This window comes from Papio anubis, chromosome 16 (genome assembly GCF_008728515.1).
Source record: "Papio anubis isolate 15944 chromosome 16, Panubis1.0, whole genome shotgun sequence".
Lineage (NCBI taxonomy): Eukaryota > Metazoa > Chordata > Mammalia > Primates > Cercopithecidae > Papio > Papio anubis.
Genome location: NC_044991.1, coordinates 58,842,192 through 58,869,042, shown reverse-complemented (window position 1 = coordinate 58,869,042; position 26,851 = coordinate 58,842,192). Strand labels below are relative to the sequence as shown.

Here is a 26,851-nt window from a genome sequence, read left to right as displayed (position 1 = left end):
TACAGAATGGAATACTAAGCAGCAGTTTAAAAAAGTTCCATGGATCTGGACTGACAGGAGGGGATCTTTAAGATACATTTTTGAGTTAAAAAAAAAAAAAAAGAATAGCATGACTGGGCACGGTGACTCATGCCTGTAATCCCAGAACTTTGGGAGGCCAAGGCAGGTGGATCACCTGAGGTCAAGAGTTCGGGACCAGCCTGGCCAACATGTTGAAACCCCATCTCTACTAAAAATACAAAATTAGCCAGGCATGGTGGTGGGCGCCTGTAATCCCGCCACTCAGGAGGCTGAGGCAAGAGAATCACTTCAACCCAGGAGGTGGAGGTTGCAGTGAGCCGAGATCGTGCCACTGCACTCCAGCCTGGGCAACAAGACTGAAATTCCGTCTGAAAAAAAACGAATTGCTGATTGACATAAATTCATTATGACATCATTATGTTTTTAAAATACTCAAAATAATGTTCCACTTTTCCCATGGGTGTGTATAAGTAACCATTAGTACTTACCACATGCCAACCACTATTAGAAGTATTTTACATGTATTAACTCATATATCCTAACAATAACCCTATGAGATAGTTAATGTTACCACACCCATTTTATAGATTGTAGAAATTGAGGCTTAGAAAGATTAGACAATTTCTCTGAGATCATACAGCTTTTGTGTGACAAAATCAGGATTTGAGGCCAGGAAGGCCTACTCCAGAGACCAACCGCCAACCATTGCCCTGGACTGCCTCTCCTACGTGGATATATATAGACAGAGAAAGTTATGGAAGAATTCATAACAAACTAACAAGAATGGGAAATTCAGAGGGGAGAAGTCAAACTGGACTTACACAGAGAAAGGATAGATAACTTGAGTCTTTAATTAAAAAAAAAAAGGCTGGGCGCGGTGGCTCAAGCCTGTAATCCCAGCACCTTGAGAGGCCGAGACGGGCGGATCACGAGGTCAGGAGATGGAGACCATCCTGGCTAACACGGTGAAACCCCGTCTCTACTAAAAAATACAAAAAAACTAGCTGGGCGAGGCGGCGGGCGCCTGTATTCCCAGCTACTCGGGAGGCTGAGGCAGGAGAATGGTGTGAACCCAGGAGGCGGAGCTTGCAGTGAGCTGAGATCCGTCCACTGCACTCCAGCCTGGGTGACAGAGCAAGACTCCGTCTCAAAAAAAAAAAAAAAAAAAGGAATGTTAGCCAGGCGCAGTGGCTCACACTTGTAATCCCAGCACTTTAGGAGGCCAAGGTGGGTGGATCACCTGAGGTCAGGAGTTTGAGACCAGCTGGGTGGTGGCGGGAGCCTGTAATTCCAGCTACTCGGGAGGCTGAGGCAGGAGAATTGCTTGAATCCAGGAGGCAGAGGTTGTGGTGAGCCGAGATTGCACAATTGCACTCCAGCCTGGGCAACAAGAGCGAAACTCCATCTCAAAATAATAATAATAATACATTAAATAAACTCAAATCAACCAAATACTACACAGCAACATTCTTTTTACTTACTTATTTTATTTATTTATTTATTTTTGAGATGGAGTCTCGCTCTGTCCCCCAGGCTGGAGTGCAATGGCGTGATCTCAGCTCACTGAACCTTACCCTCCCGGGTTCAAGCAATTCTCCTGCCTCAGCCTCCTGAGTATCTGGGATTACAGGTATGTGCCACCATGCTCGGCCACATTTTTGTATTTTTAGTAGACACAGGTTTTCACCGTGTTAGCCAGGAAGTCAGGATGGCCTCGATCTCCTGACCTCGTGATCTGCCCACCTTGGCCTCCCAAAGTGTTGGATTATAGGTGTGAGACACCGTGCCGGGCCATTTTTTTTTCATTTTTCTTTTTTTTTTTTTTTTCGAGATGGAGTTTCACTCTTGTTGCCCAGGCTGGAGTGCAATGGCGCCATCTCGGTTCACTGCAACCTTCGCCTCGCAGGTTCAAGTGATTCTCCTGCCTCAGCCTCCTGAGTAGCTGGGTTAGTGACAGGCAGTGAGGGCGGGACCTCCGTGGTGGGTGGTGCTGGTGCAGGCTTTCCCAACCTCAGGTCATCTGCCTGCCTTGGCCTCCCAAAATGCTGGGATTACAGGTGTGAGCCACTGCACCTGGCCTATTTTTTTTTTTTTTGTAACAGTAAAACTTTAGGAGAGAGGAGGAGAAGTATTGAGGTAGAAAGTTATTTAAGCTCTTCAAACTGTTTTGAAAAAGTGAGAGATCAGGCCGGGCGCGGTGGCTCAAGCCTGTAATCCCAGCACTTTGGGGAGGCAGTGAGATTGAATCCAGGTCAGAAAAGATAGAGACCATCCTGGCAAACCTGATTGAAACCCCGTCTCTACTAAAAAATACAAAAAAAACCTTGAGCTGAGATGTGAGCCTGGTAGTCCCAGTGCTTGGGAGGCTGAGGGCAGAATGCTTGCGTAAGCCGGAGGCCCGGAGCTTGCAGTGAGAGCTGAGATCCGGCCACTGCACTCCAGCCCGGGCGACAGAGCGAGACTCCGTCTCAAAAAAAAAAAAAAAAAAAAGAAAAAGTGAGAGATCAACTGGGTGTGGTGGCACATGCCTGCAGTCCTACCTACTCTGGATGCTGAGACGAGAGGATTGCTTGAACACAGGAGGTTGAGCCTGCAGTGTGCTGTGATCATGCCACCTCACTCCAGCTTGGGTGAGAGAATGAGATCCTGTCTTGAAAAATAATAAATAATGAGAGAGAAAGAAAGAACCAGCCTCCACTGCTGCCCCTAACCAATCTGATCCTCTACTCTGTGTCTCTTAGTCCCTCCACCATCTAACTAGTGGTCACTAGGCCGGAAATCTGGACCTGCCTTCCAGCTCAATGGAGGCCTCCTACTTCATTGGCTCTGGGTGATGACTTAACTTCCAGACACCTCCAAGCGAGGTGACTTCAATCACCCAAAGACACTCCTCTGGAGAAGGCTGCAGGTATAAATCATTGATGACAGCTGTCAAAAGGATCCCCAGGATCGCTTGGACTCAGGAGGTCAAGGCGGCAGTGAGCTGTGATTACACTGCTGCACTCTAGCCTGGGCAACAGTAATACCCTGTCTCGGAAAATAAACAAACAAAAAAAGGTTCCCCAGAAAAGTCAGCACTGTGGCACTGGTTTTTTTGTTTGTTTGTTTGTTTTTCGTTTTTTCTTCCAATCTTCCATCCAACCAAGTGTTGGGGCTCAGAAAATGATACTCTAAAATATGGTGCTTTGGCATGCTGGGTGCTTTGAACAAAGGAGATTGAAAGGCCTCAGAAATAAGCCTCAGAAACAAGGTCTCTCTCTGACCTTCTGTTCCCTGTCCCCATCATTCCCTTCCAAAGAGCAGGAGGGAGCCATTGCTGAAGTTCTTTCTCTTATATGACTGAGGGAAGTTCTTCCAATTGTGCTAAACGCAATTGTCTTAAACTCTCTTTCTAGGAATCTCATCAAACAACCAGGGAAGATTAGTCACCAGAAAGGAGATTAAAAGTAACCACCACAACCAGACAGGCTATTGCCTGTTCTTCCAGAGACTATTCCAAAACAACTTTTTTTTTTTTTTTTTTTGAGATGGAGTCTCGCTCTGTCGCCCAGGCTGGAGTGCAGTGGCGCGATCTCGGCACATGTAAGATTGGTGGTAGCAGTCTGAGACCAGCCTACGCAACATAGTGAGGCCCCGTCTCTATAAAAAATAAAAATTTCAAAAAAATTAAAAAAAAAAAAGCTAGGTGTGGTACACACCTGCAGTCCCAGCAATTCAGGATGCTGAAGTGGGAGGATTGTTTGAGCCTGGGAGTTTGAGGCAGCAGTGAACTATGATTGTGCCACCATACTCTAGCCTGGGCAACAGAGGGAGACCCTATCTCAATTTAAAAAAAAAAAAAAAAAAAAAAAAGTGATTCAAAGACATTTGAATGCAAATACAGATACCTCATATATCTATAGCTATGCACACACACATTTATATATATATATATAATGTCTACGTGTGTTCATATGTTGTTCAAATTTTTCATTTAAAAAGTAATGTTTTCTTTTCTTTTTTTTTTTTGAGACAGAGTCTCGTCTGTCACCCAGGCTAGAGTGCACAATCTTGGCTCACAGCAACCTCCGCCTCCCAGGTTCAAGTGATTCTCTTGCCTCAGCCTCCTGAGTAGCTGTGATTACAAGCAACCACTAGCACACCCAGCTAATTTTTTGTATTTTTAGTAGAGACAGGGTTTCACGGTATTGGCCAGACTGGTTTTGAACTCCTGACCTCAAGTGATCTGCCCACCTTGACCTTCCAAAGTGCTAGGATTACAAGCATGAGCCAATGCACCAGGCCAAAAGTAATGCTTTCTTATTTTAATATTTGGAAAATACAAGGAGGGTAAGGGATTAAAAATCACCCATTGATTACAATGTATACTTTTTAAGTGATGGGAACATTAAAAGTCCAGACTTCACCAACTGTATAATTCATCTACTATGTAACCCAAAACCACTTGTAGCCCTAAAGCTATTAAAGTTTTTTAAAATTGTATATATGAAAAAATACTGAAAATAAAAAATAAAGAACAATAACTATAATCTAGCCTTTAGTGGCACTATCTCTACTATTAGCATTTTAGTATATTTCCTTTTGTCTTTTAAACATTGATTTTGTTAATAGAGTAGATACAAATATATATATGCAATGTATGAAAGATATAAAGAATAATGAAGCAAAAAAATGTCTCTGTACCTATGTATAATTCAACAAGAAAACCATTTTCGTTAACCTTTTTTTTTATACTTTTTTTGTTTGTTTGTTTCTTTTTTTTTGAGACAGAGTCTTGCACTGTTGCCCGGGCTGGAGTGCAATGGCTCATTCTTGGCTCACTGCAACCTCCACCTCCTGGATTCAAGCGATTCTCCTGCCTCAGCTTCCCGAGTAGCTGAGATTACAGGCACCCGCCACCATGCCCAGCTAATTTTTTTGTATTTTTAGTAGAGACAGGGGTTTCACTATGTTGGCCAGGCTGGTCTCGATTTCTTGACCTTGTGATCTGCCCGCCTTGGCCTCCCAAAGTGCTGGGATTACAGGCATGAGCCACCACACCCGGCCTTGTTCCTTTTTATTTAAATTGTTTACTACTATTCTGTTTCAGACATAGATCATTATTTTTGAAGCTTCCAATTTCATCTTGTTCCCTAGGTCAATCCAGTACCCTCTCCTGTTAATGTCCAATAGCTATAATGACTTTTTTTTTTGAGAGAGAGAGGCTCTCTCTGTTGCCCAGGCTGGAGGGCAGTGGCAGGATCTCAGCCCCCTGCAACCTCTACCTCCTGGATTCAAGCAATTCTCGTGCTTCTGCCTCCAGAGTATCTGGGACTTCAGGTGCACGCCACCACACCCAGCATATTTTTAGTAGAAATGGCATTTTGCCATGTTGGCCAGACTGCTCTCAAACTCCTGATGTCAAGTGATTTGCCCGCCTTGGCCTCCCAAAGTGCCGGGATTACAGCATGAGCCACTGCGCCCAGCCTATCATGACTTTTGTGTTTGTCATTCTCTTATCACATAGACATATAAGGTGTGTATATATACATATAACTTGTATATATACAAGTTATCTACTATTGGAGAACAAATTACCCCCAAACTTAGCAGCTTAAAATTACAATAATTTATTATTTCATACAATTTCTGAGTATCTGAGGAATACAATTCTGAGGAATTCAGCTTAATGGAGTGGTTCTGGTTCAGGGTCTCTAATAAGATTATCATCACCTGAAGGCTTTACTGGGCCAGGAGGACCCTCACATGACTATCGACCTCTCCATAGGGCTGCTCCCAACATGGCAGCTGACATCCCCCAGAGTGAGAGAGAGACCACAAACACAAAGACAGAAGCTACAATCTTTTTTTTTTTTTTTTTTTTTGAGATTTGTACTCTCCCTCTGTCGCCCAGGCTGGAGTGCAGTGGCGGGATCTCGGCTCACTGCAAGCTCTGCCTCCCAGGTTCATGCCATTCTCCTGCCTCAGCCTCCCGAGTACTTTCGGACTACGAAATAGCCACCACGCCCAGCTAATTTTTTTGTATTTTTAGAAGAGATGGGGTTACACCGTGTTAGCCAGGATGGTCTGGATCTCACGGCCTCATGATCCCACCGGCCTCCCCAAGTGCTGGGATTACAGGCGTGAGCCCTGCTGTGACTGAAGCCACAATCTTTGTAACCAAGTCTTGAAAGTGACATAGCCCCAGCTTGGGCAATATGGCAAAACACGTTTCTACAAAAATACAAAAATTAGCCAGGTGTGATAGCACCTAATGGTCCCAGCTACTAAGTGAGAATGAGAGGAAAGACCCAGAGGTCGAACTGCAGTGAGCCGTGACTGTGTTAACCTTCAACAAGACCCTGTCAGAAAGAAAAGAAGGCAGTGTGATTGGCTCAAGCCTGTAATCCCGGCACTGGGAGGCGAGAGGGGGCAGATCCGCGAGGTCCAGGAGGTCAGAGACCATCTGGCTAGCTGCGGTGAAACCACGTCTCTACTAAAATACAAAACTAGCGAGGCGAGGTGGTGAGCCTGTAGTCCCAGCTACTCAGGGGAGGGGCTGGGGCTTAGAGATAAGCGTGGAGCCAGGAGGCGGGGCTTGCAGTGAGCTGAGATCCGGCCACACACTCCAGCCCTGGAGCGACAGAAGCGAGAGACTCCGTCTCAAAAAAAAGAAAAAGAAAAGAAAGAGAGAAAAGAAGGGAGGGAAAGAAACATTCCATTGCTGCAATTTGTCATTAGTCACACAGAACAACTGTGGTTCAGTGTAGGAGGAAAACACACAAGGGCGTGAATACGAAGAGGCAGGGATATTCAGGTGCCATCTTGGAGGAAGCTAGATACTACAAACTCTAAATTGTATAGTTTTGCTTATTTCTAAACTGCGTATAAGTAGATTCTTCCTACATTATTCTTTCTTTTGCAATTTTTTCCATTCAATATGTTTCTGAAATTCTTTTTTTTTTTTTTTTTTTTGAGAGGGTGTCTCACTCTGTCGCTGGAGTACGATGGTATGATCACATCTCACCGTAGCCTCGACCTCTCAGGCTTAAGCGATTCTCCTGCCTCAATCTACTGAGTTGCTAGGGACTACAGGTGTTATGCCACCAGGCCTGGCTAATAGTTTTTGTTTGTTTGTTTGTTTTGTTTTGTAGAGAAGAGGTCTCACTATGTTGCCCAGGCTGGTATTGAACTCCTGGCTTGAGCTCAAGCATCTTTCTGCCTCAGACTCCCAAAGTGGTGGGATTACAAGTGTGAGCCACCATGGCTGGTCTGTTTCTGAGATTCTTTTTTTTTTTTTTTTTTTTAGACAGATTCTCGTTGTGTTGCCCAGACTGGAGTGTGGTGGCGTGCTCTTGGCTCACTGCAACCTCTGTCTCCTGGGTTCAAGTGATTCTCCTGCCTCAGCCTCCTGAGTAGCTAGGATTACAGGCACCTGCCACCATACCTGGCTAATTTTTGCATTTTTAGTAGAGACGAAGTTTCACCATGTTGGCCAGGCTGGTCTTGAACCCCTGATCTCGTAATCCACCTGCCTTGGCCTCCCAAAGGGGTGGTACTACAGAGGTGAGCCACTGTGCCCGGCCAAAGTTGGCATGCTTTTAAATAGTGTTATATAGTTAAAAATAGGCCGGGCACGGTGGCTCACGCCTGTAATCCCAGCACTTTGGGAGGCCGAGGCGGGCAGATCACGAGGTCAGGAGATTGAGACCATCCTGGCGAACACAGTGAAACCCCATCTCTACTAAAAATACAAAAAAAGAAATAGCCGGGCGTGGTGATGGGCGCCTGTAGTCCCAGCTTCTCGCGAGGCTGAGGCAGGAGAATGGCGTGAACCTGGGAGGCAGTGGAGCTTGCAGTGAGCTGAGATCATCGCGCCACTGTACTCCAGCCTGGGCGACAGAGTGAGACTCCGTCTCAAAAAAATAAAATAAAATAAAATAATAGCTGGGTGTGGTAGCTCATGCCTGTAATTCCAGCACTTTGAAAGGCCGAGGCGGGCGGATCACAAAGTCAGGAGTTTGAGACCAGCCTGACCAACATGGTGAGGCAGGAGAATCACTTGAACCCGGGAGGCAGAGGTTGCAGTAAGCTGAGATTGTGCCACTGCACTCCAGCCTGGGCGATAGAGCGAGACTCCATATCAAAAAAAAAAAAAAAAAAAGAAAAGAAAAAAAGAGGGAGGCTGAGGCCAGAGAATTGCTTCAACCCAGGAGGCAGAGGTTGCAGTGAGCCAAGATCATGCCACTGCACTCCAGCCTGGGCAACAGAGTTAGACTCTGTCTCAAAAAAAAAAAAAAAGAAAAAGAGAAAAGAAAAAAAATACAAAATTATGCGTAGACAATACAGAGAAGTATAAAAAAGAAAACTTACTTTCTTTAGATTTAAATGTAACTTACTTTCTTTAAATTAGAATCCAGTCAAAGATCATTTGAGAGCCACTTTCAAGACTTGCAAAATTCCTTTTCCAAAATACTGTATCCATCTTTCCAAAATATAAATTTCTTCATATTCTTTCTGGTTTAAAAAAGCTTTGCTGGCTCCTCTGGTGCTATTTGATGTGCTGCTCGCATGGATACACATTTATATTCCATCTCCTCTACCACTCCCCTCAGTCATCCCAATTTATTTCCAGGACACCATGGGCTCTCATGCTGGGTTGCCAGGCCTTCGCTCAAGCAATATCTTCTGCTTAAAATACTCCTACATCCTTTCTCTCACAAGCAAAATTCGATTCTTCTTTTGAGGGCCGGTTCAGTAAAGCCCCTATCTGTGGACAGAGTTTATCTGCCCTCTGCTAGGCTCCCAAAGCACACTGAGGCTTCCATAATGATACTTTTCATATTGAAATAATTGTGACACCACAGGTCCAAAAATGTAAATCAGACCAGGTGCGGTCGCTCACACCTGTAATCCCAGCACTTTGGGAGGCCGAGCTGGGTGGATCACGAGGTCAGGAGTTCGAGACCAGCCTGACCAACTGGTGAAACCCTGTCTCTACTAAAAATACAAAAATTAGCCAGGTGTGGTGGCAGGTGCCTGTAATCCCAGCTACTCAGGAGGCTGAGGCAGGAGAATCACTTGAACCCCGGAGGCAGAGGCTGCAGTGAGATTGCACCACTGCACTCCAGCTTGGGCGACAGAGCGAGACTCTGTCTCAAAAAATAATAATAATAATAAATCAGGGCTAAGTGTGGCTAATGCCTGTAATCCCAGCACTTTGGGAGGCTGACACAGACGGATCACTTGAGCCCAGGGGTTTGAGACCAACCTGGGCAACATGGGGAAACTCCATTCTCTACAGAAAATAAAAAAATTAGCTGGGCGTGGAAGTGCGAGCCTGTATTCACAACTACTGGGGAGGCTGAGGTGGGAGGATCACCTGGGATGGGGAGGTCAAGGCTGCTGTGAGCTGAGATCACACCATTGCACTGCAGGCTGAGTGACAGACAGACCCTGTCTCAAAAAAAAAAAAAAAAGGCCAGGCACGGTGGCTCAGGCCTATAATCCCAGCACTTTGGGAGGCTGAGGCAGGCAGATCGCCTGAGGTCAGCAGTTTGAGACCAGCCTGACCAAAATGGTGAAACCCTGTCTCTACTAAAAATACAAAAATTAGCTGGGCGTGGTGGTGTGCACCTGTAGTCCCAGATACTAGGGAGGCTGAGGCAGGACAATCACTTGAACCTGGGGGGCAGAGTTTACAGTCAGCCAAGATAGCACCACTGCACTCCAGCCTGGGCAACAGAGCAAGACTCTGTCTCAAACAAACAACAACGACAACAACAAATGAGGAAAAAGTTCAACAGAAAGACCACCTGGAAAGGGGGTAAACAATATGAAGAGAATTCACCAACACAAGATCCACCCTCCAAAGAAAGACTAAAAAATATGACAAATTGCTCAACTTCATTCATAATAAAAAAAGAAATATGAAAGTGCCTTCGGTTTTTACCCATCTAATTGGCAAAGATAAAACATTTGATAACACACTGTGTGGTTCAGGATGTAAGGAAATTGGCTGGGCGCGGTGGCTCACGCCTGTGATTCTCCTGTAAACGATTCTCCTGCCTCAGCCTCCCGAGTAGCTGGGATTACAAGCATGCGCCACCAGGCCCAGCTAATTTTTTGTATTTTTAGTAGAGACGGGGTTTCACCATGTTGGGCAGGCTGGTTTTGAATTCCTGACCTCAGGTAATCCGCCCGCCTCGGCCTCCCAAAGTGCTGGGATTACAGGCGTGAGTCACCACGCCCGGCCTGTCCTATGGACTTTACAATTAATAACTTTTTAAATCATCACAATAGCTCAACGAGAGAGGTTGGTACTATTACCCATTTTACAATTGAGGACATTGAAGCGCAGAGCAGTTGAGAAACTTGCCTAACTGGCAGAATTAGAATCCAGACAAAGTGCTTAACCACAAGGCGATGCTTCTTCTATATATAAACTGACGGACGGATGAAATAGGCTGATTGACTGATGACTGACTGACTGACTGAATTAATGAATACATGGAAATGTGATTATAAATGTTGATTTTTTGCGCCTTCCGATTCCCCGGATCTACCGCGAGGGGGCGATCTCTCCCCGGTCCTGATGCCAGTCACTCAAGGCGCGCACTCCCTTTGCGTCTCGGGCTCGCGCGCGTTGCCGCAGCACCGGAAGTGACTGAGCCTGCAAGTTCCCCCGTCTCTTCAGGGGAAACTGAGGCCGACTTGTTCGGGAGAGACGGCGCGAGCAGTCAGCCAGGTAGGCCGGCAGCCAGGTAGGCCGGCCCGGGTCCGCGGCGCGGAACTCGGCCGCGAAGAGCTCTTGCGTCTGGAAGCTACCGGGCCGATGAAGGGGGATGTGGCCCCCCACGGCTCGCGGGGCTCACAGGTGAGAGCGCCGCCTCCCCTGTGCCTGACAGCCGCTGCGCCCAATAGGAGCCTTCGCCGTCCCGCTTCCGTGCCGGCTAGGCTCGCTCATTGGCGGCGCTGGGGAGGACCGCCGGGGGCGAGGCCCCTCCTCCTAGAAAGGTCTAGGGGGCGCCCCCGGGGGAGGGCGGTTGCTTAGCAACGGGGCGGTGGCTCGGCGGGTACCGGGCCTAGTGAGCGCGAGAAGCCGCGAGGCCGCAGCCGGCCCACCCTGGGCTCCGGAGAGGTGCAGCCCCCGGCCCCGGAGCCCTCCCGGGGGCGCCGGGAAGCCACTTTGGGCCTGTCCCCAGGAAAACGTGGTCTCAGCTGTGGGGCCGTCGAGCAGGCCTCGACCCCTCTTCCTGACCTGAGGAGAGGCCCAGCGCCTCACCCTCACCCAGTCTTTGTGCAGGGCGCCGGCGGCCATTGTGTCCGGGCGGGGAATGGAGGACCCGGCAATTCCCCACCGCCACGTTCAGGGCCTTTGGGGAATTCAAAGAAAACCAGCGGCATTTGTGGGGGGTCTCCGGCCTTCAACCTCCCAGACAGGCCTGGGGGTGGCCTTCCCAAAGTCAGATCGCAGATCCGAGGCAGTTTCCCCCTCCCTGCGTCCCTCACCGAAACCTTGAACCCCATTGAGAAGTCCCTTCAGGGTTTCGGACGCCTCCACCTCACCCTGGGCTGGTACTTAAATAGAAAAAAGAAAGGAAAAAAAAAAACCAACTAAATCCATACCAGCCACCTCCGGGAGAGTTCTCCTGGCTCCCAGTAGGAGGCGGAGAGCCAAGGGGCGTGCAAGAGCGAGGGGGCTGGGCTCCCGGGTGGCAGGAGGCCGCGGCTGCGGAGCGGCCGCCCTCGATCCGGGCGATGGAGGAGGAAGCAAGCGAGGGGGCTGGTTCCTGAGCTTCGCAATTCCTGTGTCGCCTTCTGGGCTCCCAGCCTGCCAGGTCGCATGATCCCTCCGGCCGGAGCTGGGTTTTTTGCCAGCCGCCGCGAGGCCGGCTGAGTTACCGGCATCCCCGCAGCCACCTCCTCTCCCGACCTGTGATACAAAAGATCTTCCGGGGGCTGCACCTGCCTGCCTTTGCCTAAGGCGGATTTGAATGTAGGTGGTGCGGGGGAGGGGGAGTGAGGGGGGGACTGCCCAAGGGGTGACTTTCCGAGGAAGGCATTTCGGAGAAGAGGGGGGTAGAAAAGGCTGGTGGGAGATTCAGAGTCCACTGGTGCTTTCGATTTGACTTAATTGAAGTATCTTGGAACCTAGACCCAGACCTTCGTAAGACCCACAAAGAAACCAGTTCTGGTACCTGGAGGGGGAATGGGATGTTTAGGGTAAGTGGTATGCATATTAATTTTTTTTTTTTCCTAAAGCTCTTTCTCTCCCTTCAGAATCTTATCTTGGCTTTGGATCTTAGAAGAGAATCACTAACCAGAGACCAGACTCAGTGAGTGAGCAGGTGTTTTGGACAATGGACTGGTTGAGCCCATCCCTATTATAAAAATGTCTCAGAGCAACCGGGAGCTGGTGGTTGACTTTCTCTCCTACAAGCTTTCCCAGAAAGGATACAGCTGGAGTCAATTTAGTGATGTGGAAGAGAACAGGACTGAGGCCCCAGAAGGGACTGAATCGGAGATGGAGACCCCCAGTGCCATCAATGGCAACCCATCCTGGCACCTGGTGGACAGCCCCGCGGTGAATGGAGCCACTGGCCACAGCAGCAGTTTGGATGCCCGGGAGGTGATCCCCATGGCAGCAGTAAAGCAAGCGCTGAGGGAGGCAGGCGACGAGTTTGAACTGCGGTACCGGCGGGCGTTCAGTGACCTGACATCCCAGCTCCACATCACCCCAGGGACAGCATATCAGAGCTTTGAACAGGTAGTGAATGAACTCTTCCGGGATGGGGTAAACTGGGGTCGCATTGTGGCCTTTTTCTCCTTCGGCGGGGCACTGTGCGTGGAAAGCGTAGACAAGGAGATGCAGGTATTGGTGAGTCGGATCGCAGCTTGGATGGCCACTTACCTGAATGACCACCTAGAGCCTTGGATCCAGGAGAACGGCGGCTGGGTAAGAACCAAGCCCCTTGTGTGTCCCTTTCCTTTGGCCTCTGGTCAGAGATCCCCAACTGCCCTTCTTCTGTATCTCTTTCTGTTAGGTTGGGTGATTGTTGGAGACATTGATAGTTGAGGAAACCTGACCTCATTTCACGACAAGAGGTTAACTCCCTGGAAATACAAATGACCCGGTGCTTCAGAGATCAGGCATCTTTTACCCTGGTCACCCCCATGACTCCACTATTCCATACTTGTGTTCCAGTTTCTTAGCAAAGAAAACTATAGCCTATGTGTTCATTAAGTCCCAAACCTGTGAGGGTAGGAAGTTAGTTTGGTGTTTCCCTTACCGTATACAATGGTTCACACACAGAAGGGTGATGAGTATCAGTGACCCACAGACCTCTCCATCTGTTCCCCCAAGGGGTCTCAGTCCTATCCTGGGCTTCTCTTCTCCAAATCAAGTTCCCTTTATTTCAAAGTTTCCGTGTAAGGCACTGTTCTCTCAGACTAGGGCATGGCCACAGGCAGGAGTTCCCACTGGGTTGAATGGCTGAGAATTGTCAGATTTGGGGGCAGTGTAGGCTGTGCAGATTGTGTTTGCACTGCGCCCCCTAAGTTCATTTCCCCCAAAGTGTGTGACTTTCTGCATGGTTGCCTTGTTTGTGGAGCACTTGCTGTGTCACACATTAAGCCCAGGGACTTTGCACCTCGTTGCCTGGGGTCGGTTGGGGAGCTCCAGCTGCTCTGCCTGTTACTTTCCGGCCAGAGCCCTGGGGCCTCTTCCCCAAGCACTGTTTGCTGGCAAAGCAAGAACCCAGTCTTTGGGGCTCTGTGGGACATTGAGATTTAGTAACAAACTTCAGATGCTGTCTTAAGTCCCTGTCTTAAAACCCTGTCTAGGCCGGGCGCGGTGGCTCAAGCCTGTAATCCCAGCACTTTGGGAGGCCGAGACGGGCGGATCACGAGGTCAGGAGATCGAGACCATCCTGGCTGACACGGTGAAACCCTGTCTCTACTAAAAAATACAAAAAACTAGCCGGGCGAGGTGGCGGGCACCTGTAGTCCCAGCTACTCGGGAGGCTGAGGCAGGAGAATGGCGTGAACCCGGGAGGCGGAGCTTGCAGTGAGCTGAGATCCGGCCACTGCACTCCAGCCTGGGTGGCAGAGCGAGACTCCGTCTCAAAAAAAAAAAAAAAAAAAAAACCCTGTCATGTATCTAGCTCCATCATATAACTAGCTGTGTGACTTTGGACAGGCTGGGTTACTTTCTCAAGGCTTAGTTTCTTCCACTAAAAATGTGGCAAGCTCTCCTTGACTTACAGAGTATTGTAAATCTTGGCAATAATGTGAGCACAGTGACCAACACCAGCAAATTCCCTTTCCAGGGAGGGAGAGTTCTCCTGCTCATCACTGAGCCAGGATGAGGTGGTGGTGAAAGCTTCTTCACCAGTGGTCACTGTGGGCAAGTTTTGCTCTTCAGTGAACTCAGACCTGGTTTCTTGCTTATTTCCTTACCTAGGGGAGGTGCAAGGTTTATGAGAGGTATTCTGTCCCTTCAGAATATGCAGAAAAGCAACAAGCTGTGGAAAATAAGTCATCCATTGAAGGAGCTGAGGTGGAAGGGGACATGCACCATGGACTCAGGAATGTCAAGAATGCACTGTCTATAGGCTGGGCCTAGGGCGTGGCAGGCACTTCACTTTACCACTGAGCAAGAGACCAGAATTTGCCCTGGAACCCCACCCCCTCATTTCCCATTTCTTTGCAACTTCAACTCTTCTGTGCCACCTCTTCTAAAAGGCAAGGGGGTCAAGTCAATAGAGGTCAGATAACTGGGGTGGGGTCAGAGGAGGTAAAGGTGGTGGGTTCTCTTGAGCTAAGGCTGACTAGACTTGAAAGCCATTCTGTAAATGAACTCCCTGGGGGGATAAATGATTAAATAGTTCCTGTTGGTTTGTGCAGTGACCTCTCCTGTTCCCTCCTGCTTTGAATTCTCTTTTGGGGCAAATATTTGTTCAGTTGATTACAGGAGGGACAGGATTCCAGTACTGCAGACACACCCTCTGAGGCATCTCCAAGTGGGGATTGAGGCCACTTGCCCACTTTGCCTGACTATTGTCTTTGGCCAGTGGTCCTAATACCAGGTGGGTTGTTGCCAGCTATAAACAAAAGGCAGTCTGGGAGAGGTGCCTGGTCTGCTAGCCAGCCTCTGCAGAGGGCTACCCCTACCAGAGAATTGCCAGCTGCCCAGTGGTGGATATGAAAGAGGTCTTAGACACAGCAGCTCTGGGCAAGTTTATTAGATCTCCATTGGATTGAAATTCCATCTTCCATCTCTTTGCTTAAGAATTGTCAGAGCCCGTTGGACAACATACCACATGTCACTTCCTCTTGGTGAACAGAGGGGATGTGTGTGGAAGAGCTAGTTATGTCAAAACCATTTCTGAGCATGCATCCTCTCCCTGAGGCCAGGGAGTAAAGAACATTTGACTCAGGATCCTTTGAGCCTGGGTAGAAGGTACCCGCCTTCCTCTCAGGTACTGTCCTGTTCCAAGCTGCACCACCTGGCTACTGTGGTGGCATCGGGTAATTATCCTGGAGGCTGCAGCTGGGAGATCCTTGGGGGTAGGAGTTATGGGCTGTTCTACTCAGGGCTGTGTTCTAAATTTAGTATCCCTACAGGAAAGGGGAAGGAAATTAGTCTTTATTGAGTACCTGTTAAGTACTAGGCACTGTATTAGGTCCTCTATTTATGCAACCAGTATTTCTTGAGCATCTACTGTGAAGCTGGCAGTGTTCCAGGTGCCGGCCATAAGCCACACATGGTACCTTCCTTCATGGAAATGGCATGCTGTTTCATATATTCTACAGTAACCTTCCAAGGTAGGTGAGTTTATTCCCAGTGAAGCTCTTTGTGGCTAAGTGACTGACCCCAGGTATTCCTCAGCCGGTTAAGTGTCTGAATGAGAATTTACACTGAGGTTGGCATAACTCTAAAGCCTAAACACTTTTCATCCTATCAAGTTGTCCAGGGAGTAATAAAGTGACCCAGACAGGCTGACCCAGAAAGCCAGAGATGCTATTGGGCCAAGCAAACCATGCCTGTCAAGGTGCTCACTCTGGACTGATAACTGGCTTTGTTCAGGTAGTTATGGGAAGGATAGTTGGCAGTAGCAGGTTCCCAGAGGCGTGTTGGTAGCCTCAGATTCTGGCACTGCTAAAACTCAGACATGGCAGGTTTCAAGTGGGCATCAGGGTTTTGCCCAGAGTGAGCTGCTTATTAATTTTTTCATTGCTTTTTTTTTGAGATGGAGTCTGGCTCTGTCGCCAGGCTGGAGTGCAGTGGCGCCATCTTGGCTGACTACAATTTCCGCCTCCCAGGTTCAAGCGATTCCCCTGTATCAGCCTCCCCAGTAGCTGGCACTACACGCACGTGCCATCATGCCTGGCTTATTTTTTGTATTTTAGTAGAGATGGGGTTTCACCATGTTGGCCAGGCTGGTCTCGAACTCCTGACCTCAGGTGATCTGCCTGCCTTGGCCTCTCAAAGTGCTGGGATTACAGGCTTGAGCTGCCGCGCCAGGCCAATTTTTTCTTTTTCTTTTTTTTTTTTTTTTTGAGACGGAGTCTTGCTCTGTCACCCAGGCTGGAGTGCTGTGGCCGGATCTCAGCTCACTGCAAGCTCCGCCTCCCGGGTTCCCGCCATTCTCCTGCCTCAGCCTCCGGAGTAGCTGGGACTACAGGCGCCCGCCACCTCGCCCGGCTAGTTTTTTTTGTATTTTTTAGTAGAGACGGGGTTTCACCGTGTTCGCCAGGATGGTCTCGATCTCCTGACCTCGTGATCCGCCCGTCTCGGCCTCCCAAAGTGCTGGGATTACAGGCTTGAGCCACCGCGCCCGGCCAATTTTTTCTTTTTCTTTTCTTTTTTCTGATTTTTTTGAGACGGAGTTTCACTCTTGTTGCCTAGGCTGGAGTGCAGTGGCGCAATCTTGGCTCACTGCAGCTTCCGCCTCCCCGATTCAAGCGATTCTCCTGCCTCAGCCTCCCAAGTAGCTGGGATTACAGGCGTGCGCCACCACACCTGGCTAATTTTGTATTTTTAGTAGAGACGGGGTTTCTCCATGTTGGTCAAGCTGGTCTCAAACTCCTGACCTCAGGTGATCCACCTGCCTCAGCCTCCCAAAGTGCCAGGATTACAGGCATGAACCACCTTGCTTGGCTCCGGCCAATTTTTTCATTGTTAAAACCCTCTCAGGCCCTGCCAATAGATGACAGCTGTGTGCGTGTGGGGAGAAGGTGGCCTGGCCCAGGTATCTCCACTTAGTGGTGGAGTGATGCTTCAGGGACTGAAAGTATAGACCCTTAGCCAGATTATTGCCTGCCTGGAGTCACCTGATGAAATGCTGAACCTGTTCGGCTTTCTTGTCCTCCGCCTGTAAAATGGAATAATGATAGCCAGCTTCCATAGCTTGACTCTAGTAAAGGATCTAGCACAAAAGCCCTTCCCCTGCCATAATTGTAGGGTGGAAACCCTTTAATGAATGGGCAGCTTCCCTCAGAGAACTGACTCTTCCCCCTAGAGTTTCTCCTTAAGAAACAAAGTCCCTGTGATACTCACCTGGAATGTTGTATACAGGACCTTCCCCGAAGGGACACAAGTGTTTCTGGTGCTTTCCAATGGGAATGTGGGAAAGGACCCAGGTGGGCCTGGCCACTTTGGGATTGCTGTTCCTGAAGAAATCCTTTAGCCTGATAGAAACGTCATTGTTGGGAGCAATGAACAGTGTAGCGGGGCAGAAAACATAACTTGGCCTTTTTTAAGCTGTATGGCTCAGTAGTCTGAGTTTCTGTAGATCTCTTATTGCCTAATCTGCCTTCTTCAGATGGATGTATGCTTAGTTGAAGCACCTCAGCCCTTTGCAGATAGTGGCAGTTCTGCGGTTTTCTTGGGGAAACCCCATTAGAAACCCCAAATGTGGAAATTTTTAGTAATCTCATTCGGGTCCCAAAATGAAGTAGAAGTGTCTCAGGGGCTCCCCCTTGAAACACCTACTTCTTCTGAGTGTACATTTGAGGTTACTCTTAAAATTCTGTTACCATCACAGGGTTTTCCAGACTTCCTAGGAATAATTTCCCCAGTAGCCCCACAGAGCCCTTTAGCTTCTGTCGAAAATTACCCGGGTATTTTTTCAGGGGGCTCCAATGGAACCTGGAGAGTTTTCTTGACTTTTGTATGGGTGTCCCCAGATTTGTTGGGGCTGCATGAAGCAGCAGTTGTTATCTCTGTCCCTTTCCTCAGCAGATATCTGTCCTGAGGCCAGTGGGCTTGAGAGTCCTCCTCTGTGTCCGACCTCCCTGATTTTGCCAGTGCCCTCAACCTTCCATCATGGGGCTTTCTTTAAGCAACTGTGGTTTTGCCTGAGTTTAATGTGGATAGACATAGGGGTAATTCCCAGTGTACTGCTTTTCTACAGAAGCATAGTCTCCTACTGCCTTAATTAAGCAGGGGCCCTGTCCCCATCCCAACCTCCAACCTAATTACACAGAGTCCTCCCTAAGGACTCCCTCTTTTTTCTTTGAAGGAGTCACTCTGCTCCTGGATCTTCTTCTCTTCAGCCCCTCTATCTAGCAGTCTGTCTTCCTTGTTCCCAGTTGGCCAACCTGAGTCAGACAATCTCACTGGGTCTTTTTGTTTAGCCTGGGAAGAGAAGACCCAGGAGAATATGATCACCAGCTTCACATATCTGAAGGAAGAAGGACTGAGTCTTTTTTATTTTTATTTTTTGAGACAGAGTCTTGCTGTGTCGCCCAGGCTGAAGTTCAGTGGCGCAATCTCAGCTCACTACAAGCTCCGCCTCCCGGGTTCACGCCATTCTCCTGCCTCAGCCTCCCGAGTAGCTGGGACTACAGGCGCCCACCACCGTGCCTGGCTAATTTTTTTTTTTTTTTTGTATTTTTTTTTTTAGTAGAGACAGGGTTTCACTGTGTTAGCCAGATGATCTGGATCTCCTGACCTCCTGATCCACCCGCCTTGGCCTCCCAAATTGCTGGAATTACAGGCGTGAACCGCCGTGCCCAGCCCCAGGACTGAGTCCTTTTTTTATTGGTGTGGTACCTGGCAAAACTTGGATAAATGAAAAGAAGTTAACAGTTGGTAGAGCTTAAATTATGTGCAGAGAAGACATTTCTAACAGATTTACTCTCTCCTACATTTAGGAGCTCCTCAGGGTGGAGGCCACATCTTGGCCATGCTTGTTTCCTCAGCTCTGAGCAGAGGCCTTGGGCATAGCAGATATCGAATGAAAGAGAAACCCAGTAAATTTCTGAAAAAACAGACCGTTATCAAGCCAGAGTAACAATCATGGGAGTGGCTATTTACCTAATAATTCATTCATTGAGTCAAACAATGTTTACTGAGCTCCTACTGTGTACCAGGCAGTCTTAAGATACTGGGAGTATGGCAGTAAGCAAAAGTAAACAAAACTAAGTTTCTGTCCTCATGGAGCTCACATTCCAATGAGGAGTGATAAGCAATAAATATATAATTACATGTTTATATCAGGTGATTGTACATGCTATGAAGAAAATAAAGCAGGTTGGGACATACGGCATGTCTAGCAAGGGAGGGTGGGGCTGTAGTTTTAAAAGAGTGATCAAAGAAGGTGTAAGGGAGAAAAAATGGTTTTCCTCTACCCTTCTAGGTCCTTTGGCTGGGCTGAGAATTAAATTAACATAGATTAGCTGGAGGAAAAAAAAATTTAATTACATAGGTATACACGGGAGTCCTACAAAATATGAGGCTCAAAGAAGGGTCAGATAATTGAAGCTTATATAGCTACAGGAAAGAATGTGGGACTTGGGACTTCTGCCATAACCCGTTATGGCAGGGTAAGGGAAAGAGTTGGTGGTGGTGTGGTCCCAGCTACTGTTGAGGGGGTGTACTGAACTGGGAGGATCACTTGAGCCTGGGAGGCGGAGGTTGCAGTGAGCCGAGATCACGCCACTGCACTCCAGCCTGGGTGACAGAGCAAGACCCTGTCTCAAAAAATAAATAAATAAATAAAAAGTCTATCTGGTAATAAAATTTGTCTGGAGCAATCCTCTTCCTAATACAGATACTTTTACTAGTGTAGATTTCCTTTTTAGATGTGAATTTCTTTTACAAAAGGACAGCTTTTCGGAGCTACTCTTATGTCTGCAGTTTCTCAGAATAACCAGCTCAAAATATGCCGAAGAAGTGTATTTTTGGGGTGGCATATTCTGTTTTCCTACAGTCATATTTTGGGATAGTATGTCCTGAGTCCCAACAAAAGTATTACCTAAAGGTGATATTTGAGCCAAGAGCTGAATGAGGTAAGGCGGTGGCTGATGTAGGTACCCTACAGCAAAGGGTGTTTAAAGCAGAGGGAATGGACTCAGGAGGGAGCATGCTTGACATTTTCAAGGATGAACAAGAAGGTCAATGTGGCTGGAGAAGAAACAGCAAAGGGGAAAAGGGTAGAAGGTGGGGAGGGAATGGTTGAGGAGAGGGTGGAGAGGCAGGTGGGGGCCAGATCGCGTAGAACAATACAGACCATGATGAGGATTTGGCTTTGGTGGAATGAGAGGCCAAAAGATTTGGAGTGGGGGTGATATGGTCTCTATTCTTAAGGGTGGCAACAGGGAGCCCAGTGAAGAGGCTGGTGCAATTGTCAGGTGAAAAAGAATGGTGGCTTGGACCTAGAGATGGAGGTGCAGCGAGAAGGGTACTGGAGAATAAGACCAGGCTTGCACATGGTATATTGATGGGTCCAGCCACCCTGGAAACCATATTTTTCAACTACTTGGAGGTCCTAGAAGTTAAGTAAGCTAGATGTTCTTGGGGAATAGTTCTCTCCAAATGTGATATCCTGATTAATGGTCCTCTTCCACTCCAACAGTATTTCTGTCTGAGTAAATGCAATTTGTCTGAGTTCAGTTCCCAACTCATCCATGTCTACCTATGCAAGCTTCTTTTACCTCTCTGATTCTTGGGACAAATAATAATACCTGCCTCACAGATGGTGATGGTAAAGACACAGTGAGGTGTATCTGAGATGCATAGAGCCTGGAGCCATGTTGGTATCATTATTCTTATTATCTTTACCACAGAACACATGTCAGAGACCCATTCACAGAATCTTGAGCATCCACTCTCCTTTTTCTAAACACCATAGTGACCCATGGGCACATCTCAGAGCAGGCCCTTCTAGCGTTTCTGTTGTAGTGGGAGCTCCATAGTGTTTGTGTGCAATGGTGGTATGAGCACTGGTCGTAGACAGTATAGGAATGCTGGTTCTCTCTATCCTTAGACCTTGTGGCAGATTCCACCATTATGGCATATTTCACATTAGTTATATTTTAAAATGTCTCTCTCCTGTTGACAGGTATGTCAGCACCTTAACTAAACCCAGTGTCAAGGCAGGCTAGTTTATCACTGAGCCCACAATAGTGATACCCTATATTTATGTAACACCTTACAGCTTCCAAAGCACTTTCAGATCAACCTTGCCTTTTTTATCCTTATAACCACCCAGAGAGTTGAGCAGGAAGGATGCCATCTCCGTTTCAAAGGAGAGGAATCAGGTGAGAAAGATGAATTGACTTGCCCAAGGTTACATCAGGAGGAAGAGGCAGTTTTTGGACTTTGAAATTGGAAGTTGACTACTAGCTTGCTGTTTGACCTTGGGCAAGTCTTTTAACTTGTAAATGGCTATAATAATGGCACCTTTTTCTGAAGATTGCGTGAATTAATTCATGCCTTAGGGCTTTCATGTCATCCTAGGGCTCTTCACTCACATCATCTGGCTTCTTTTTTATTACATATTGATTTTTGAAATTGTGTTTTTGTATGAAGAAACTACCTTTGGGACCGTGTGCTATTTTGTTTCATCCCTGATGAGACTCTCGGGCCAAGCTTGAGCCTTACAGCAAACTCTGAGCCACACAGCTTTTTGGGCAGCCTCCAGTGCTCCCCTCGGAACTGGAGGTTTTTCTCCAGCTCTTCAGGAAATGCCATTGCGATGACTTCCATGGACTGCTTCCTGTCCCAGCCCTGTCGGCAAGAGTGTGGAAACTGGAAAGCAATGTCCCTAGAGATCCGCCCCCTGAAAACTACTTTTTTTGGACATGTCCCTACCTTTCCTCTTGTCAATTACTTTCTTTGCTCCCTACCCTTTCCTCCTTCACCCGGCTTCTCCCTCCAGCTGTGATCATCCCTTCAAGATTTAGAAAATGCCTTTCTACTTGGTTCTGCCAGGCCATTTCCCCCTACCCTAGGCTAGGCTGTGAGGGAGGTCGGTTAGAATTCCTGGGTTCTCGGTCTCCTTGGCTCCATCACCCATTAGCAGTTTCAGTCCTGGACTTCCCCTGGAGATGTATTAAACCTGTTGCTTGCAGTGCCCTGTGTCATCCATTAACCCTGAGTTCCCATAGGAGTTTCCACCCCACCCCTGCATAGGATGGGATTCTTAAGATATATCTCGAGGTTTGGCACATATAAATCCTGCCTCTTGGAAATTGATGATAGAGGGTGGAGTGAAACAGAGCCTGCCTTCCCCTCCCCCAGTCACCTTTGAGGAGGAAGCTAGAAGGTTGAAAACCTTGTTGGACAATCATCTGAGGAATGGGAGCTGGCCTGGGAGGGGATTGGAACGCACTCAACTATGCCTCAGATCCTTTGTTCCTCTCTTGAAAGGGAAACATTCCCCTCCCTCCTCCCTGGCCACACACACACATACACACGTGCCTTTGTTCCCTCGAGTCAGGCAGGGATAGGAACACAGTGTCCCTTCCAAGGAGCCTGACTCGCTCGCTTCCCTAGGGACTCGTCTGGTCAGTGGGACTGGGATATTTGCTTAGGAACCCCCAGCCTCATGTCCTTTCCATAGAGTCTCTGAGGCTAAGAACTTGCCTACAAACAGCTGAGACTTCTCTGTAATTATTTCGTGGGATACCCATGTCCCAGGATAAACAGTTCCTCCCTCTTACTCCAGTTGGTGATTAATATTATTGTTAACATTACTATTAATAGTATCTAACACTTATTGAGTGCTTACTCTATGCCAGCCATTGTTCAAAGTGCTTTATATGTATTAATAGATTTCATTCTCACAGTAGCACTCTGAAGGTGGGTTCTATTATCTCTGTTTCACATGTGAGGAAACTGAGGTACAGAGAGGTTAAGCAACTTATGCAAAGTAGCAGAGTTAGTAAGTAGCAAAGCCTGGGAGGGTAGCTTTCAACCTCCCCCTTTTAAACACTCCACTGTGTTCCCTCATCCAGTTCACTATTGTCTAGATGACTGCTGGCATTCATCCAGTGCTCACTATGTGACAGCCTTTACTGACACCATCTCCGTTACTATCCCAACAACCTTATCATTATAGGACACTGAGATTTGGGAGGGCTTATAGTTAGCCAGAGGCAGAGTCAGGATTTGAAACCAGGTCTCTCTTACTCTAAAGCCTGTCCCTTTTATCTGCAATCCTTACAAACCTTGCAAAGTAGGTGTTGTTACCTTCATTTTATGGTTGAGAAAATTGAGGCTCGGAGAAAAGTGATGTGCCCAGAGCTTCAGAGGCTAGTACCAAGAAGAGCTGGGATTCACACTCTATTGCCTTAGTAGTCTGTATTGTCATGATTTTTCTTTTTATGTGCTTGATAATACTTTTAATTTACCAAACTCCTTTTATAAGTTATTTCCCAGTGAAGTAGGTGAGGTGGGTATGTTCAGCACTGTTTCTAGAGAGGAAACTAAGATAAGGGGTCTTGTCCCACAGTAAATAGCAGCATCAGACTTAGAATTCATGTTCTGGCTTTTAACACAGTATTATCGATACTGTCTGCCTCTCCTAAAGCTGGATATGTGGCTTGGAGCTGTCCTTGGAGTTTCATTTCTTTTGTTAAATCAGCAAATACTGACAAATGCTTTGTAATGTGCTAAATGCTAGTGATACTGTGGTTATTGCGGTAACTGGAACTGAGTCCCATCCCTCAATGGTCTGTTCCCATAGTCCACACCTTGGGTCTTGCTGGTGGTGGTCGTCTGCCATCTGAATCAGTCTACATGCGCCATCCATCCTTCTCCTCAGCTCCCAGACACACCAGGCAAGATTCATTATAGTTGATATGTATTAATCACCTTCAACACATACACAGACAAAACTCTGGCCTCACATTTGAGACAGCTTGACTCCTTGCTGGTGGCATAACACAAAGCAAATAAGCTTCAAATTCTCATCCATAAGCCTGAAAGAATAATGCCAAGCCACCAGAGTAAGTGAGGCATGAATGAGAAAGTGAAATGTAAGTGTGTTTTTTGGTAATAATAACAGGTACTATGTGTTGAGTAGTTACTTGCTCTGTGCCAGGTGCTGTGTTTATGCCCTTGATATAATCGTCTTACTTGGTTCTCACAAATGCTCTCCTGTGAAGATGGAGAATCTAGGGTTCAGAGAGGCTCCCTAATGTGTCCACAGTAACAGATCTTATAAGAGGCAGAGCTGGGTCTTACACTCAGATGTGTCTGATGCAAAAGCCTATAAGCGTCATTGGTTCTTGCAAGCCCAGACTGGCTTATTTTACCCTGACTACCTGGCTCAGGGCCTGCGGTTGGGTGGGGACTTGGCCAGGGCTTGCTCAATGAACATGAAGGGTTGTTATTATTAGATACAGGTTAGGCTACAAAAAAAGTTTCTGCCCCTAAGGAAGCAAACTCATTTGAAGCAGTAGAAATAGACCCCAAACACTTGGTGAATGGCTTGAGGCAAACTGTGCCAAACCTGTGGAGTAAACTCCAAAAGCAGAAGAGGTTGAGTCCACCTGACTGCATTGCTGGGCCCTGGGCCTCTGCCAAGTGGGCCCACTTCCACCATCAACTACTCAGTTGATTACTGGGCCCAGAGGCCTCTACCCTCAGCCTATATCATCAATCTGCACCCTTTCCCTAGCCAACTGCATTGCCAATCCAGACTCTCTTCTGCACCAACAGTGGAAAGGGTTAGGAAGGAGAGAGGTCACTGGCAGCTTGAATAATCATAGCTTTCTCAGCACCAAGCTTTGTACAGTTCCCACTGAGGCCTCAGTTTCCTCATCTGTAAAATGGGGATAATACTAATCTCTTAATGAAGATGATAGTAATCTCTTCCTTATAGGCTTGCTATTTTTCCTCTGCCTGTATCACTCATCCTATAGATCTGATCAGGGCTCTCTCTCTATCATTGAGGTATCAATTCAGGTATCACCTCCCTAGAGGCCACCATGGTTATACATTTACCGTCTGCTTCCTGTAGTAAAACATAAGCTCTCAGAGTACAGGGGCTTTATCCTGTCTTCTTCATCCCCAGCATCTAGCAGAGTGCTTGGTACATAGGAGGCATTCAGCAAATATTTGTTGAATGAGTAAGTGGCTGTGTAGACCACCTCACACAGTGTCTGACATACTCAGTCAATGTTAGGCATTGCCATGTCTTAGGAAGATGTGGACCATGATGGGTTTAAATAGATGAAAAGAATGTAACAAGAGCAGGCTATGGTTGGGCGTGGTGGCTCACACCTGTAACCTCAGCACTTTGGGAAACTGAGGCAGGTAGATCACTTGAGATCAGGAGTTCAAGCCTAGCCCGGCCAATATGACAAAACCTTGTCTCTTCTTTTTTTCTTTTTTCTTTTTTTTTTTTTTTTTTTTGAGACGGAGTCTTGCTCTTGCTCAGTCGCCCAGGCTGGAGGGCAGTGGCACAATCTCGGCTCACCGCAAGCTCTGCCTCCCGGTTTCACACCATTCTCCTGCCTCAGCCTCCCAAGTAGCTGGGACTACAGGTGCCCGCCACCACACCCGGCTAATTTTTTTTGTATTTTTAGTAGAGATGGGGTTTCACTGTGTTAGCCAGGATGGTCTCGATCTCCTGACCTCGTGATCCACCCACCTCGGCCTCCCAAAGTGCTGGGATTACAGGCGTGGGCCACCGCGCCCGCCTCATGTCTTCTAAAAATACAAAAATTAGCAGGGCATGGTGGCCGGCACCCATAATCCCAGCTACTTGGGAGGCTGAGGCAGGAGAATCACTTGAGGCTGGGAGGTGGAGGTTGCAGTGAGCTGAGCTCATGCCATTGCACTCCAGCTTGGGCGACAGAGGGAGACTGCCACACACACACACACACACACACACACACACAAGATCAGGCTAGTCACGCGCGCGCACACACACACACAGACGAGCAGGCCAGATGGGTAAGAACCACCCAGACAGAACACCCAGGGTGGAGTATGCATGAAGCATTTGGGAGATGATGAGGAGGCAGACTGGCTAGAGCCGAAGACAGTCTGTGTCAGCAAAAAAGCTGGTCAGGGAAAAAAGCAGGTGGCTGATGACAGAGCCCTCTGGACAGAGGGATGGGGATGGTTGATGGTAGAGGTGGGCCCAATGGGGAGAGGCCCAGAGCATCTGTGGGATGCAGTCAGGTCTCCAGTAACCCCTGGGAAAAAGAATTTCTTGCCAGCCAGGGCTCAGCAGGCAGAGCTGCAGAGAGAGAAAAGCCAGAGGCACCTGCAACCTGCAGATCAGGTAAGCTGCCCTGGTTGTTATTTTGGGACTCAGGGCCAGGTGCAGATTCAAAGGATTGATTGAAGCCTTTTGGCAACTTTGGCCTCAGCAGGGTAAACATCACCTGTCTCCTGCCACCTGCAGTGACAGTGCCAGGAAGGGTACCCTAGGTAGGCCCAAAGGGGCCTAACTTTCTTGCTGCCCTGGTGGAGCAAGAAATATCTTCCAGGAGAGGCCAATCCTTCCCTGCCCCACAGCTCCTTCTCTGAAAAGCTCAGGTGGCAATCAGGTACCTCCTGCCCAAGAGGCCCCCATGGTTCTGGCCCAAGGAAGGTAGGGGCGGG

At 47.9% G+C, this 26,851-nt stretch overlaps 1 protein-coding gene across 10 annotated transcripts in view; it reads left to right on the top strand.

The window, feature by feature from the left end:
• The first annotated feature begins 10,346 nt into the window (after positions 1-10,346).
• BCL2L1 (BCL2 like 1) overlaps positions 10,347-26,851 on the top strand; it is a 60,861-nt gene continuing 44,356 nt past the window's right edge. The window contains exons 1-2 of one of the 10 annotated variants that reach the window (XM_009216382.3): positions 10,347-10,876; positions 12,283-12,958. In XM_009216382.3, the coding sequence (XP_009214646.2) occupies positions 12,395-12,958 (564 nt within the window). In that variant the 5' untranslated portion in view covers positions 10,347-10,876; positions 12,283-12,394. Of the gene's footprint in view, positions 10,877-10,960; positions 11,999-12,052; positions 12,197-12,264; positions 12,959-26,851 lie in introns of those variants that run through there. The other 9 variants (XM_009216379.3, XM_009216381.3, XM_009216380.3 and 6 more) reach the window with 9 other exon arrangements.